We start from the raw sequence: 15,314 nt of genomic DNA on the forward strand, positions 1-15,314 counted from the left end.
TTTATGCATTTTTAAAGCAGGCCTATTCTACCTCTCCACATCTACTATTGTAGTTTATATTAAACTACCCAATGCCACCATCCAGTGGTGACTGAATTGTTACTCATCTGAACCGATTCCTTAGACAATATCAAAAAACATTATTTGTGAAAGTATATAGAAAATGTATTGGCAAAATTAATCAGTTTCATTTTGTTGGCTATGCTGCCATTCTAAAACTGTTGTGTGCTACAGAATGTAATGTAAGCATGCTGTGTCTCTGCGTAGAGGTCTTGACCTTTTATGGCACTGGTGCTTCTAGTGTGCTTGCCCTATATCCACAGGACTGCTGGTTCAGACTCCTCCCAAGCTATTTCCCTTTAAACCACTTCAGGAGTCTACTGGATGCACTTGTAGGCCAAAACATTGTGACTATTTCTATATAATGAATGTAGAGCTATAGAGTGTCAAGTTGAGGCTGGTCTCAGTTGCAGTAGAATTTGTTACTGCTTGCCTTGATCTGGTCAGGACTGCTTTGGTGTTCTCACTGTGCTGTGGGGTTTTTAAGATCAGAGAGCAGTGAGTGAGTTTGGCGCCCACCTGGGGGCTTTCTGAAATAGAGACATCTTATCTCACTGCTGTGTGCGGAACTTCGTTTCGCCCCGGGGGGTACTCAATTGTGACGGCATCCTTTGGGGCATCTTCTGTAGTTCAGGGCAATGGTTGCCATGGAGACATTAAGCCACTCTATCGCGAAACCACAGATCCCCAAAGGCCCTCAGAGGGTTTGGGAGGAGAGAGACAGAATGTGTGTGTGTGTGAGTGAGTGAGGGGGAAGGGGGAGGAATTTGGATAAGAGTCCTGTGACTAGGGACCGCCCTCTGAAGCCTGCTTTTAAGGTGTCTGAGCAAATAGGAGAGGCTGCCTTTTGGTTTTAGAATGAATATGTGTAGGACAGTTTATCCTATCTTGAAATTGTCATTCTAGAATGTAGCTGTAGGCTTTTGCAAAGACCGCTGGTGCTGAACTTATTTTACCAGCAAAATTGTGTGTGAATCAGCAACCTTACTCCTTCAATCCTCACTGATCTCTACCTAACATCTCAGAATCTATGCAAAAGAATAGGCTATGAAGTTGTTATATGTTCTGCACCCCATAGAGTCAAGAGACTGCACTTCACAGAGCACATAGGCTAACTTTGCATTGGTAGAGAATGCAATGCTGTTACGGGTGTGTACAGGAGGCGAAGTCAAGTGCAGGAGAGCAGAGTGTAGTAACAGACACACTTTTTATTCCGGTCCAAAACGAAAGCACATAAGTACATAAACGTGCCCAAAACACGGAAAATGAACAAAAGTCTGGCACGTGACAAATACCCACATAACATAAAACAATTTCACACAAAGACATGGAGGGGAACAGAGGACTAAATACATGCAGTGTGATTAGGGAATGAAAACCAGGTGTGTATGGAACAAGACAAAACAAATGGAAATATGAAAAATGGAGCGGCGATGGCTAGAAAGCCGGTGACGTCGATCACCAAACGCCGCCCGAACAAGGACAGGAGCCGACTTCGGCGGAAGTCGTGACAGTACCCCCCCCTTGACGCGCGGCTCCAGTGGCGCGCCGACACCGGCCTCGGGGACGACCCAGAGGGCGAGGCGCAGGGCGATCCGGCCGGCGACGGTGAAACTCCCGCAGCAGTTCGGGGTCCAACACATTCACATCCGGGACCCAGCACCTCTCCTCCGGACCGTACCCATCCCACTCCATGAGGTACTGAAGGTCCCTTGCCTGACGCCTCGAATCCAGGATGGAACTAATGGAGTACACCGGGGCCCCCTCGATTTCCAGAGGGAGCGGAGGAACCTGCCGCACCTCAGATTCCTGGAGCGTACCAGCCACCACCGGCCTGAGGAGAAACACATGGAACGAGGGGTTAATACGGTAATCAGAGGGAAGCTGTAATCTGTAACACACCTCGTTCACCCTCCTCAGGACTTTGAATGGCCCCACAAACTGCGGACCCAGCTTCCGGCAGGGCAGGCGGAGAGGCAGGTTTCGGGTCGAGACAGTACGACTATCAGCTGAAGGGAGGCGAAGTCAAGTGCAGGAGAGCAGAGTGTAGTAACAGGCGCACTTTTTATTCCGGTCCAAAACAAAAGCACATAAGTACATAAACGTGCCCAAAACACGGAACATGAACAAAAGTCTGGCGCGTGACAAATACCCACATAACATAAAACTATTTCACACAAAGACATGGAGGGGACAAAGGACTAAATACATGCAGTGTGATTAGGGAATGAAAACCAGGTGTGTATGGAACAAGACAAAACAAATGGAAATATGAAAAATGGAGCAGCAATGGCTAGAAAGCCGGTGATATCGATCGCCGAACGCCGATTGAACAAGGAGAGGAGCCCGAAGTCGTGACAAATGCAGGGCAGTGACCATAGTCAGGGCTGGCTCCAGGCATAAGCGACATAAGCGGTTCGTTAGGGCCCAACATTTTGTTATTTTTTAGGAACTCAGTTGGGGTCTTAACTTACTGTTAAGAGTTAGAATAGTAGAATACACAAGGTGCAAGTTCGAAATGTGGTTGTGCATCAGCAGTTTTTTCCTTTTATGTCAGTCACTGACAGTCACTCAATTTGCCATGTCAGCTGACAATTTTAGCAAATAAACTTGTAGCAATCATGGCAGAATACCAACTTGTCACGCAGGGCATGTGCCCAAGAGCCCTGACTCCCAGGGTACCCCGATTGATTTCATTAGTCAATCTCACTCCGATATCATTAACATGGCAAAATGTGTAGAATTGCAGGAAATTATCTGTAAAACGGCAATACCAAATCTCGCTTAGGGTCCCCAAAAGGCTAGAGCCAGACCATAGTGTTTTATTGAATCTACTCCTGCACATCCACTTATCTCCCTGCAGAGAGGTATTGATCCAAATCAGATAGAAAACATAAAGTATGGGTCAGATACAAAACAGACAGTCAAAATGGGATGGGAGATAAGTACTATTTTCCCATATTTTTATTTAACTAGGCAAGGCAGTTTGGCCTACCCCGGCCAAACCCTAACTCGGATGACGCTGGGCCAATTGTGCGCCGCCCTATGGGACTCCCAATCCCGGCTGGTTGTGATACAGCCTGGAATCAAACCAGAGTCTGTAGTGACGCCTCTAGCACTGAGATGCAGTGCCTTAGACCGCTGCGCCACTCGGTAGTGGCAGTATAATAGGTCACCAATCACCATGGGAACATGGGAGCAGGCATCCCACTGGCAGGATGTGGAGTCCCACATGTAGTTCCGTGGAGTGGGTGTATTAAGCTGTCAATCTCCGGTGTTGCAGTGCTCCCCCCTTCCAGATCTGTTTTCCTAAACCGGAGAGTGAGGGGCGAGAGGGGGACACGTGGAGTGACTCAGAGACACTCTGGTTTCAAAATAGACCACGGCCAGAGGGGTTAAAATCAATGCTGTGTTTGAAAAGGTGGTTCTGCTTACCCATACCATACCTCCACTAAATTGCATTTCTAATAAAGAATAGATTCCACTAACGCATAGTTTTCTCTCACGTGGATGTTGTAGTGATCATGGTAACATGAGTAGGTTGTGTGCGTTTGGTGAGCTTTGAGCTCTTCAGATTTGCTTGTCCGAGTGACTGATTATTGTAATCACATTTTGTAGCCTATTGATGTATTCTCTCATATACTTTAAAACAGAAATTGAAGTGATATGTTTCATGAAAATTCAATATTGATAGTGTAAGTGTTATTTACCCTGTATGGAAAAATCCATTTAGTGCAAATCAGTGTTGGGGGCAGTCATGTGAAATTCCAGCATCTCATTTGAATGGCCTGTTCACTGGACATGTGTGTGCGCATGCATGTGTTCACTGTGCATGCACGTTGCCCAGATGGCAGCTCTCCTATGGTCTGGGGGAAATTATATTGATAAAAAATTATTGATTTCAAGTGTGAATCAGAGTGGAGCTCTGAACATAGCATTTATTTAGTCTGCCTCTTTCAATCAACCCCCAAACACTTTAAACATGCTTTAGTTTCCGTCACCCTTTTTCTATCATCAGCTTGAGTTTTGCTTATGGTTAATTAAACCTCTTGTATCTCCCTATAGAGCACCTTTATATTAATGGCAATGAGAGGGACAGTCATATTAACATCTCACACAATAGTAGCATCTAGCAGAGCCAGGCGGCACCAGTTCTAAAAGCTCATATTATTGTTTTTGTTTCCTTCTTATTTTATATCCTCTACCTTTTTAGCCCTTTTCTTTTTTACTCCATCCCTGTGTCTAAGGGAGATTCTCCTTCAACCAATTTGCTCTTAAACTCCCTGTCCGGTCTCTTAATCAGATCAGAGTTCTACAGTGTTTCATATGTCTGCTTTAAAACCTGAAACTCAGCCCTGAGGAAAGCTCTGCTTCTGTGTTTGCATTAGGCAACATCTATCCATTCCAATGAGTTTCACAGGTCACTGTGCCCCAGAGACTCCTATGTATCCAATGACAAAGTTGGTGTGTGGGTGTCTAAGTTTGTGCCCTCTATGACTATGGGTGTGTACGCCTGTGTGTATTTGTGTGTCTGTATGCCTACTAGTTAATCTCTGTGTGTGTATTTGTGTGTGTGTGTGTGTGTAGTTCCCCCCCACCCCACACACTTCCTGAGTTTCCTGGCAGGCGATGTGTGTGTGTTTTCTCTCTCCCTGGTCATGCTAGCTCACATCCTGTTGAGAATGCCACAGAAGTCTGTGGATATGGCCAGAATTCTGACCATGAGGAATATGGGTAGCAGTAGCACTTATATTGAACCCTGTAACAAAGCCTCCTACACAGTCATAAGCAGCATATAACCATGTAATAGGCGGCCATAAGGAGTGTTTTACAGTGGTGTTTTATCAGGTTCCAAGTGGCCGCTGGTGGTTCATGTCCTGGATCAAGATCCTCTTGTATTGTATTTGACTCCTCCTTTTGAAAATATAAAATTGCCCTGTTAATCAACTGTAGCACAGCAAACACCTCAGTTGACAACTGTAGTGGTCCTTTTAGGCTTGAAATAGCCAGGAGGATTTTCTGAAGTATTTACCACTGACAAATAGAGAAAAACACACCCATAATCATACATAAACGCCCCAAAGTAATTTCTTGAAAAACATACGTTCTGCACCATGAATCGTGGAACGCAATTTATCCTTTAATCTGAAACACATTTTGACATTTGTAACCAACATAGCCGAATTAAACTAATTCATGGGGGACTAGATTAGGCCTAACAAAATATACTGAAATTAAATAAAAAAGTTAACTAGTTCATTGCCCTCCCGCACTTTGAGAACCCCAGAATTGTAATTTACAAATTGAACCAAAAGCAGCCAACAATCTGGGTACGAACGTCTGCCTCGCGACAGTTGCCAGAGACTCACCGCGGCGGTAAATTCGTTTGTTTACAGGAAGCTCTTGTTTGCTACCAACCGAAAATGCAAATACAGTCACGATTGTAGACTACGTTAAACGTTATCTATTTGTGTGGGGGTGGGGTGGGCGACCTACGGCTATTTCCCCCTACATCGGTTTGTTTAACGTGCCCCAACCGGAGATTGAATAAATTATCATACAGTGCTCGCCCTCTATAGTCCTTTTCGTTTAGCTGTAACGAGGTGGATACAATTCTCTATTCACAGGGACACACGGCGGTTACGGTTCCCTTCCCAACGAGAATTTGTCAGGCGCCCCGTCCGTTATGCGAACTGCTGTTTTTAAGTGCCCTACATAGTCATGTGATTGTAACGTAACCCGACCGGAAAACACCGACGACCATCGCAACCAATGCTTCTTGAGGAACAGAGCAGCTGCAAGCCCAACGGACAAGTCCTCCGGTAACAAACAACAACACGACTAACTCCACGGATTCAAGGCAAGCAGAGTAAAAAGGTATGTCTACCCGCACGTCATTACATTTTGTATACCGACTGATGTAATTTATATACGGTTTCAATAAATCGGTCACTTTGAAGTTTAAGAAATGTATTCGGCGACCACCCCTTGTCCATTTCATGAGGCTCCGTTTATTTTCGCTATACCGCTCCTCTAGTCGGGGGGGGCAAAGGAGAGGCTAGCGCCTGAGCCTTCGTGGCGCGCTCGAACACACCGTTTCAGCTCCTAAATGAAACCGATTAAAATTATTGTGTTACTTGCCGAGGCGTGGGTCTATGGCTAAACTAGACATGCCAGCAGTATAGACGTTCACCTATAGGTTTTGTAAGGGCTCTTTTTTGTTTAGGACGAAAACGTACTGCGGAAGTGGTTTCTCTGCGGGATATCGGGCCGTTCCACGTGTCTACAATAGGGGCGGCGCTTTCTTACAAACACATAGGACTACTATGAACACATGGGACTTTACTGCTAGATTCCTAATTCATGAGTGATTGCTCAAATGTTTACTATTACTAAATGACTCATTCATAATTATTGAGTGTCACAGGTCTCAAAAATTTACTGCTGGATGTCTGCCTCTACACAAAATATCATGATGATATTTTCTGACAATGTAAGGCAGGCTACATTACTTGCCAGAATGGATTTAATAAACATATTTGTCAATATTGTTTAATCACCATCAATGCTGCAACATTAGCCAGCAGTGTTTTTCAGCAGTAGTAGTAGACTATTGTGTCTGGACCAGATTGAGAGTTGCTCTCTATATCTCTTCAGACAACTCCAGTTTAGGTGGAGATTTTAGCATGTAAATCTTGATGGGGCAAAATAAAATAAAAAGTGGAATGCATGCCAGCAAAGCCACAACACTAAACAATACATTAATTGCACTATAACAGTGACAAACGGTGCCCACAAACTGTTAGGGCCGACATAAAGCTGTCTCAACAGCAGAGTCCCAACACCTTACCACTGCTACACCTGGCTTTCAGCAAAGCCTTGTCCGGCCGCGAAACAGTTATTTCAGCCTCATTTACTGCTTTTAAAAAAAACATAGCTGATATGGTTGACTTGTTTAAACAAATGTGGTTTCTACTGACAAGTGAGATGTACAAACTATGTCATAAGGAGACTACAAGCAGATAAAAGGCAATCCGTAATTTCGATTGAGACAGTGAGCGAGCTAGGACGGACGTAACGTTAGTCAATATAACTATTTGTTTAGCACTTTTGAAATGTACGGCGACAGAATTCAGAACATGGGCTAATCTTACAGTGCTCTCCCTGTACACCAAGTTAGAACCGTAAGATAAAGAAAGGGGGCATCTAAGCAGACAATGAAAGCTCTTACAATATTCAATGATTACATATCTCTAAAGCAGGTTATAGGCTACAGTCAGAACAGTGGGTGAAATTAAGAGGGGTAAATAGACCAAATTTTTGGGGTGAGGTACATGGGCTACTAACATATTTTTAAGCTTTATTTAACTAGGCAAGTCAGTCAGGAACAAATTCTTATTTACAATGACGGCCTACCCCGGCCAAACCCTAACCCGAACAACGCTGGGCCAATTGTGCGCCGCCCTGTGGGACTCCCAATCACGTCCGGTTGTGATACAGCCTGGAATCTAATCAGGGTGTGTAGTGACACCTCTCGCACTGAGATGCAGTGCCTTAGACCGCTGTGCCACTTGGGAGCCCTAAACTACACAACATACACTTAGTATTACTTTCTTAGCTACAGTATACATATCTCCCTGGCATATTACATCATTTATGTAGCAGTATACAATAAATGTTTTGGACTCACATTGTTGTGCTCGGCTCACTTGAACAGGAAGGTGGCACGGTGGTCCTCCGAGTTAAGTTGTTTTGAGCGTGGTACAAATCATGCTTCATTGACAGCATGGCCAATGTCGAATGTTTTTATAATTTTAAACTTGGAAAAGAGCCCCTTAATACCCAGATTTGGGACCATACAGCCACTGTCACTGATTCCTTCCAAACCACTCGTTGAATTTCGATTTCCAACTTGTTGTGTAATGTTTATGTCCGATGAATACCGATACGTTTTGTGTATAATTTCTCATTATTTCTCTTCATATGACAAGGATTTAAAAGGATTTGCCAGTAGATTGTTGACTTGATTCATGATGACTGCTAGCTAAGATGGTGAAAGTATGACGTTGACATGATCAGTCCAATCAAAGCTACTGTACATATAACGTGATTTGACGTCCTTCTATCTGTGGCCAATGACCTTGAGCCTTCTTGGATGGGCACTTCTATGGCAGCAGCCAAAGGGCTAGAATTTTCAAGGTCTGGTCTTACACTTAGCGGTGATGTAAAGTTCCCATGAGTGACAGAACACTGAGCCAATCACTGTGCAACACTCTATATTTTCTGTTTGCTTGCCCCACCTCCACAGAAAGCACTGAGCTAGGCTGAAACACCTGCATACCCAAGAAAACAGAAAAGAGACCATGTTTGTATGCGGCTTTATTAACTCAATTATATATATAATTTTTTACATTGTTTGCAAGCTGATATGTGTTAATGCCAAAATAACATGAAAAACAGGAAAGCAAAAAAGTTATTTGCTCAAAAAATGTGGGGCTCAAAACAGATGGGGCTCTGCCCCACCTGCCCTGAACGATGGGTCGCCACTGGGCAGCCCTCCTTCTTATGTACATGTAAAGAGAAGGCTCCTGAGTCAGCCTAGTGCCTACTGCCCAGGGTTTTGACTTGAGTGTTGTATTGTTCCTGTGTGGTATAGTGAGAGAATGGGTGTTATATCCTGCAGGCTCCATTCCTATTGGTAGAGGGGTGGAACCAGTCAGTCTTGCCTCAGGAATGTGTAGATATACATAAACCTGATCATGTGACGCCCAAAAGCCTCCAATCCCGTGGTGACCTTTAGGGGTCAACTGCAGCTGTCTTGGTGGCCAGAGTAGAGAGCACACTCCCTATGAGTAAGGGTTCAAAGGGCGTAGGCATGTGAGGGGGTTGGAATCCCGTCAAAGGACTGAGAGCAGATTGTGCCTGAAGAGATTAGGCTACTTACCTAACCATACACCTTTATTCCATGGATCTGTCGGTTTCTATCTGACACTTCTGATTGGCTGGAATTCCATGGCGGTATTTGCACTCCCTCTGGAGATGCTGACGGTTCAGAGGTGAGGTGACTGAGGTCTATGGATATCGGAGTAACTTTTAAGTGTCTTATTCTACATCATCCATTTTGTTTTATAGAGTAGTTTTTGTTCAACTGACATAACTGCAAGGGAAAATAACATTCAATGTGGTGGGGGGCCAGTACAAAAACAAAATGCATGAAATGAAATGAAATGTATGTATTCACTACTGTAGGTCGCTCTGGATAAGAGCGTCTGCTAAATGACTAAAATGTAAATGTGTACTCTTTCTTCCAAATGGATATTCTTCTAGCCTGAATATACGGTAGGTTAACCCCTCTGCATCCTGTCCCCTGAGGCAGCTTGTAGGGTTGTGTGAGTAGTCCTCCGGAAGCTGCAACCTAGAGGTCAATAAGGAAACCACCCGTTCTGTCTCCTTTCCCATCGAACGCTTTTGCTAACGTGGTTAAAGCCAGCCTTGTGGAAAAACCATCCAGTCAATAGCTCTGCGAACCTCAGAATCTCTGAGATCAGGTCATCTGATGTTAAACAGCTCCTTGTACTTATTGGACATTGAGCTGTTAGGCTATGTTTAGGACAAGAGCCCTTCCCTGCTTTGAAATACATTTGATGAAAATATGTTAGATTTGGTATTTAAAGAGTATTCATGTTATATTAAAATAGTATGCTCATACATTAACTCGTAAGCTAGCCTAGGCTACATGCTATGTATCAGAAAATAAGCCATTAAATTGCCTCTATTCAACAACAGTGTTTGTTTTGTTAGCCTACATTGGCGTTTGTTGTGGTGTTACAGGGCTGTCAGTGGCCCTCTGACTTCTCTCTTTGGTGGCATTGTGGTCCTCTTCCAGACAGGAAACGAACCAACTGACTGACTTGCCTTCGTCTCTGTGTCTTTCTATGTGCAGGTTGAAGAATGGAGTTGGCCAACCATGGTCTTATCCTCCTGCAGCAGCTCAACGCTCAGAGGGAGTTTGGCTTCCTGTGTGACTGTACCATCGCCATCGGAGACGTCTTCTTCAAAGCCCACAAGGCCGTGCTGGCCGCCTTCTCAAACTACTTCAGAATGCTCTTCATACACCAGGACAGGTATGGTAAACAACACGGCATCGGCTCTATCTGTAGGCTACATTAAGCTAGGCTGACATTACGTTTACTAATGATTTACAACTGAGAAAGTTTAGTTGAAACCCAATACAGCCCTGCTTGGACTGTTCAAACAAGTTCACCTAGAGGTTGTGGTAGAATATGTGCAACGCAATAAGGAAAGGACCATGTTTATGTATGGTGATCAATAAAAGCTTTTGTTTGCATCATCAGTGTTTTCAATTTCCAAGACGTTTTGATGTGGCCGATAAATAAAGTATTATTTATACCATGAATTCTCTTTTCAGTGACTGTGTCCGCCTGAAGGCAGCCGACATCCAGCCAGACATCTTCAGCTACCTCCTCAACCTGATGTACACAGGGAAGCTGGCCCCTCAGCTCATCGACCCAGCCCGGCTAGAGCAGGGGGTCAAGTTCCTCCACGCCTACCCCCTCCTGCAGGAGGCCAGCCTGGCCAGCCAGACAGCCTTCTCCCATCCAGAGCCCAGCCTGCCACTCTCTACTTCCCTCTTTGGCATCCAGATCTCGGACAAGCAGGTTACGCTGTCCGGCAGGCTGCCCGTCCGGCGCCAGCTCTCCTCGCCTTTTGACCTGGACAGCTTCCCTGACAGGAAGTATCCGTCCACGTCTGCTGTAGCAGCGGCATTCACCAATCACGCATCCAAACTGGACTCTTCATTTCAGGAAATGGTGGAGGCTTCGACCAGCGGCCAACGGGCCTCGTATGAGGAGCATGGAGGGAACACCCCGACAGGAGAGGCGCCCTCCTCGGGTAGCTCCAACACCATTCTCCATGTGAAGCCAAGCATCATGAAGAGGAATGCCTCCTTCAGGAAGCACTACTCCTGCCACCTGTGTGGCAGCCGCTTCAACCAGAGGAGCCTGTTGAGGGAGCACCTCCTGCAGCACAGCCTGGCTCGGCTCCCTCTGGTGGCCAAGCCCAGCGGTGCACACTCACCTGTCCTCCCAGGAGGAGGAGCAGCCACCACACCAGAGGTAGAGGAGGTACTGCTAAGGGGAAGTGGAGAACGGTCCGCTGCCATGACAGTTGAGATGCTTAGTGACAGCGAGCAAGCACCTCCCTCTGGTTTCAGCATGGACTCTCCCAGAGCAGAGTTGTCGGGGTGGGCGACCGGGTGTCAGTCCCAGGCCGACACACCACCTCCATCGGACATTGCGGATATCGACAACCTGGAGAGTGCTGACCTGGACCGCGAGGTGAAGCGCAGGAAGTACGAGTGCGCCACCTGCGGACGCAAGTTCATCCAGAAGAGCCACTGGCGAGAGCACATGTACATCCACACGGGAAAGCCCTACAAGTGCAGCGCCTGCGGCAAGAGCTTCTGTCGTGCCAACCAGGCGGCTCGCCACGTGTGCCTGACCCAGGGCGCCGACGCCTACACCATGGTGGACCGGCAGAGCATGGAGCTGTGTGCTGCAGGAGACGACACCAGCCAGATGGAGGCGCTGTTCCTAGGCTCGGCCAGGCCCTACAAGTGTAATGTCTGTGAGACCACCTTCTCCAGCCCCAACGAGGTCATCAAGCACCTGTGCTTCAGCCAAGGGGCTCTAGCAGGCCTGCAGGGGCAGTCAGGGGTGCGGCTGCTGCACGGGGAGGAGTTTCCCAAAGACGAGGGCTCTGACTCGTCCGGCGCCGCCACCCTCATTACGGCCATAAAAACTGAGCAGATCTTGGTGGAGTAGCGCCACAGCGCCAGAACCAGTCTTATATTTTTATTCTCTTATATACAGTATGTTTATTATTTTCTTTGGTAAATGATGGTCAGTAGTTAAGTTAAAGATTTAGTTAGAGGTATGTAGGAGGGGTTTTATATCTACTGAAAATGCTTCCTCAGGTTTATTTAACAGCAAAGCCAGAGACTTGGACTTGTTTCAGTAGGAACTGTCTATTAAGTGTCCATGTGAAAACCACACACTGTACTAAGTCTTCTTTCCGACATGACGCTGCATTTGTTCGCCCATTTTTTTCTCCTATGCATATGTCACTGACCAATTGGCAAAGTACTATGTCGCTATATGTTTCTCAAAATATGTGCTGCAGTTGAGTTCGTGGTGTAATTATGACTAGGGCTTTGTCGTATTGTCAGTCTCTTTCTGGTGCTTCATTTACATAGGTCTGTCACATTGGTTTCTGTTACTTAATTTAAAGTGGCTGTTGGCTGTGGTCGAGCCTCTCACTCAGCTTTTAGCTCCAGAAAGGAACAGGAAGTTGAGAGAGAGTTCCGGAGGAAGTGATGTTTCTCTACAATCAAATGGTGCAGCAGATACCAGGGGAAGCAACAGGCAGGCAGGTGCAGACCGAATGGTGGTCTCAACACATCTGCTGTAAAATAAAAAGTATCTCCTTTTCCAAAGTGTTATCTGGTGCAGTATACTGATGAAATAAGTATATGCCCAGTCCAGAATCAACCTCATTCCATGGTCTATTAGGTCCAGTCCAGTAGGCTGTGTCTTCTTTTGGCAGTTTTCAGTAAACTTGTAAGCAGAACATGTACCATGAAATTTCATAATTCTGTGCTATAATTTCCCTTCTGTACATCGTTTTGAGCAGCCATTTTGTTACTTTTTGTGCTACGTGTGCCAACTGTGTGGGTATGAAAAGAAGCACAATTGCCATAGACGAAACAGGGCAATCTCGGCCCATCGTTAGGATTGTGTTGGTTACTCCAACAGAGGCCTCAAAGTAGAAGCAAGCACTGTAGCTTTATAGGTGATGTTTACAGTCGTGCCATTTTTATAAACCTTTTGTTTATTTTAAATAGCTACTATCTGTGCATTTTAAACACATTTATGTTATCATATTTTGATGCCTACATGTATTGAAGGGAGTTTTCAATTCTGTACAATATTGTACACCTTGCCAATTGAGGATCATTTGTTCTTAAAGACCTTATTTTGTGTTGGATATACCTTTCTAATTTTATATACAGTGCTATATTTACAAATCATATTTTTTATTGCAAAGTTTGTATATTGCTAATTGGTTTCCAATCTAGAAAACGATTGATTTAGTATAGTGAAGGTGTATGTATATTTGTTGTCAATCTCTTTCCATTCAAGGCCTTGGTGTTACTGACAGAATTCTAGTATGATATTTATCTTAATCTGCTGCGGTTTCATTTGCAGTTGCTCTTTTCCTCTGTTTGTACAGTACAGTTTGGTGGCAGGGAGGGTCAGGCTCAGTTCCATTTTGACTCCTAGCCCAGTCCTCTAGCTTCGTTCTATCCTTTTGGATCTCATAGACTAGCTGAAAGAAAAATGGCCATCCATATGGTAAATATGGCTGTATGGTTTATGCCTATCCTATCTAGACTCTATCCAGGGTGGGGCCAAATGGAACTGGGACTAGGGTTCCATACTACTTTAGCACTAATGGAGTCTTCATGCTAACTGAGCAAATTGGACATATTTCAGTCAGATTTCCATTAGCTTAAAGACACAATATAAAAGTGAGCTTAAATGTGTTACATGGGGAAGGACTCCTATTTATCTCGTGGCTCAAGCTGTGTTCTAGTATATTCAGGCATTGTGAAGTGAATACTACTGAAGTGTACTTCTCAGAGGTCAACATATAGCACATGTTTCTCCTCATCAGTTAGTCTCTGGATTCTCCCTGCTGAGCTCAAGTTGTACAATGTTCAACCACATTGGTCGTAGGTGTAAACTAACAGCTTAACGTCTTTCCCTGTGTCAATTATAAAATGTGTATTTATGCAAGCGGTTTGTCTTTTCTGTGTTGGGATATTTTTGGAAACAAGTTTCAGGGGTAATGGGGGAAGCTGGGCGAGGGAAAGTCCCCTACCTATGATCCTGGAGTGCACACTGCTGCCCTCCCAAAGCTCAGTTGAACATGTACTGTGATATCTCTGTGTTCTCAGGAACGTGAGTTAGTCTTCTGTGTAAATAATAAAGAAAACTATTTTACATTTTCACAGTGAAGAATGAACAATTAAAGAGATGTTTTGCAGAATTATGGCATGATTTAATGATTTCTTATTCAGCTGTGTTCATCCCAAGAATACATGCATGTTTGATTTCAGATTTTTTTACTCATCTTTTGGCTTTAGTTAAATAAACTCTAGACATCGCTACTGAGGGTTTCCCAGTCTTTCATCAACCCCATCCAAATGAACACATGGTTGTTGGATTAAATAATGGATTGGTGTTGGGCTAATGTCAATGTATTGGAATTAGTTGATCCAAAAGATGTTACAAGATGTCTCCACTTCATAAAAGGCTTTTGGCTCCTCTCCCTCCTTATAGGACAGTGGCGTGGTTGTATTACTCTTGTAGGATGGGGAAAACTTGGGTCTGTAATGTCATTTCTGCATTCAATTAAAATTCAGAGTTTTACTCCAGACTTTTCTAGTTAATAACTCACAACAGACCCGAGCTAAAACATTCATGATTTACAGAGCTGTTCACCATTTTAACTGGCTTGTTCCGTGACAACTTGGCCCTGGCAAGTTATACTAGATAGAGAAGTGGGACTGAAGTGTAAAGGCCCAATGTAGTTTAGTGTTTGAAAAGACCACTTGAAATTACAACCAGTTTTTGGGGGATGGAGTTTTGGTCACCAGGCAGTAAATTAGTTAATAGACCAATAACAAAGAGAGTTCCAAACCTCTCTGCCAATAATAGCAATTTTTCAGGTTACCCCTCCCCACTCAGACCACTCCCAGACAGTCCTAGCTAAATTCTGCTTGAGAAATTACTCTTTGTTAAGAATCGTTTTTTGTTTCCGTTTGACCATTTTAATTTAAAACAATCACAGTAAGGTACTTAATTGTTAGCTAGAAAATATTTTATTTATTGAGATAAAAAAACGGCTGCGTTGATCCGCCCCTTTTTTTCAATTTTCGCCTAAAATGACATACCCAAATCTAACTGCCTGTAGCTCAGGCCCTGAAGCAAGGATATGCATATTATTGGTACCATTTGAAAGGAAACACTTTGAAGTTCGTGGAAATGTAAAAGCAACGTAGGAGAATATAACACAATAGATCTGGTAAAAGATAATACAAAGAAAAAAAACAACCGTTCTTTTATATTTTTTTGTACCATCATCTTTGAAATGCAAGAGAAAAGCCA

The 15,314-nt window shown here is 44.4% G+C and overlaps 1 protein-coding gene and 1 long non-coding RNA gene across 2 annotated transcripts; one reads left to right on the top strand and one right to left on the bottom strand.

Annotated features, from left to right (window-relative positions):
* Window positions 1–1,248: 1,248 nt before the first annotated feature.
* LOC123743486 (uncharacterized) lies at window positions 1,249–5,569 on the bottom strand. The gene is made up of 2 exons (XR_006770311.2): window positions 5,430–5,569; window positions 1,249–1,894 (listed from the first exon to the last, which is right to left on the bottom strand). It is a non-coding gene; the product is annotated as an uncharacterized LOC123743486 (long non-coding RNA).
* zbtb2b (zinc finger and BTB domain containing 2b) lies at window positions 5,445–14,314 on the top strand. Its single transcript, XM_014205624.3, has 3 exons — window positions 5,445–5,937; window positions 10,004–10,184; window positions 10,490–14,314. Exons 2-3 carry the CDS (start codon window positions 10,012–10,014, stop codon window positions 11,904–11,906), a joined length of 1,590 nt encoding a protein of 529 aa, XP_014061099.1. The 5' UTR covers window positions 5,445–5,937; window positions 10,004–10,011; the 3' UTR covers window positions 11,907–14,314.
* The last annotated feature ends 1,000 nt before the right edge of the window (window positions 14,315–15,314 follow it).

The sequence above is a fragment of the Salmo salar genome, chromosome 06 (genome assembly GCF_965601325.2).
Source record: "Salmo salar chromosome 06, fSalSal1, whole genome shotgun sequence".
Lineage (NCBI taxonomy): Eukaryota > Metazoa > Chordata > Actinopteri > Salmoniformes > Salmonidae > Salmo > Salmo salar.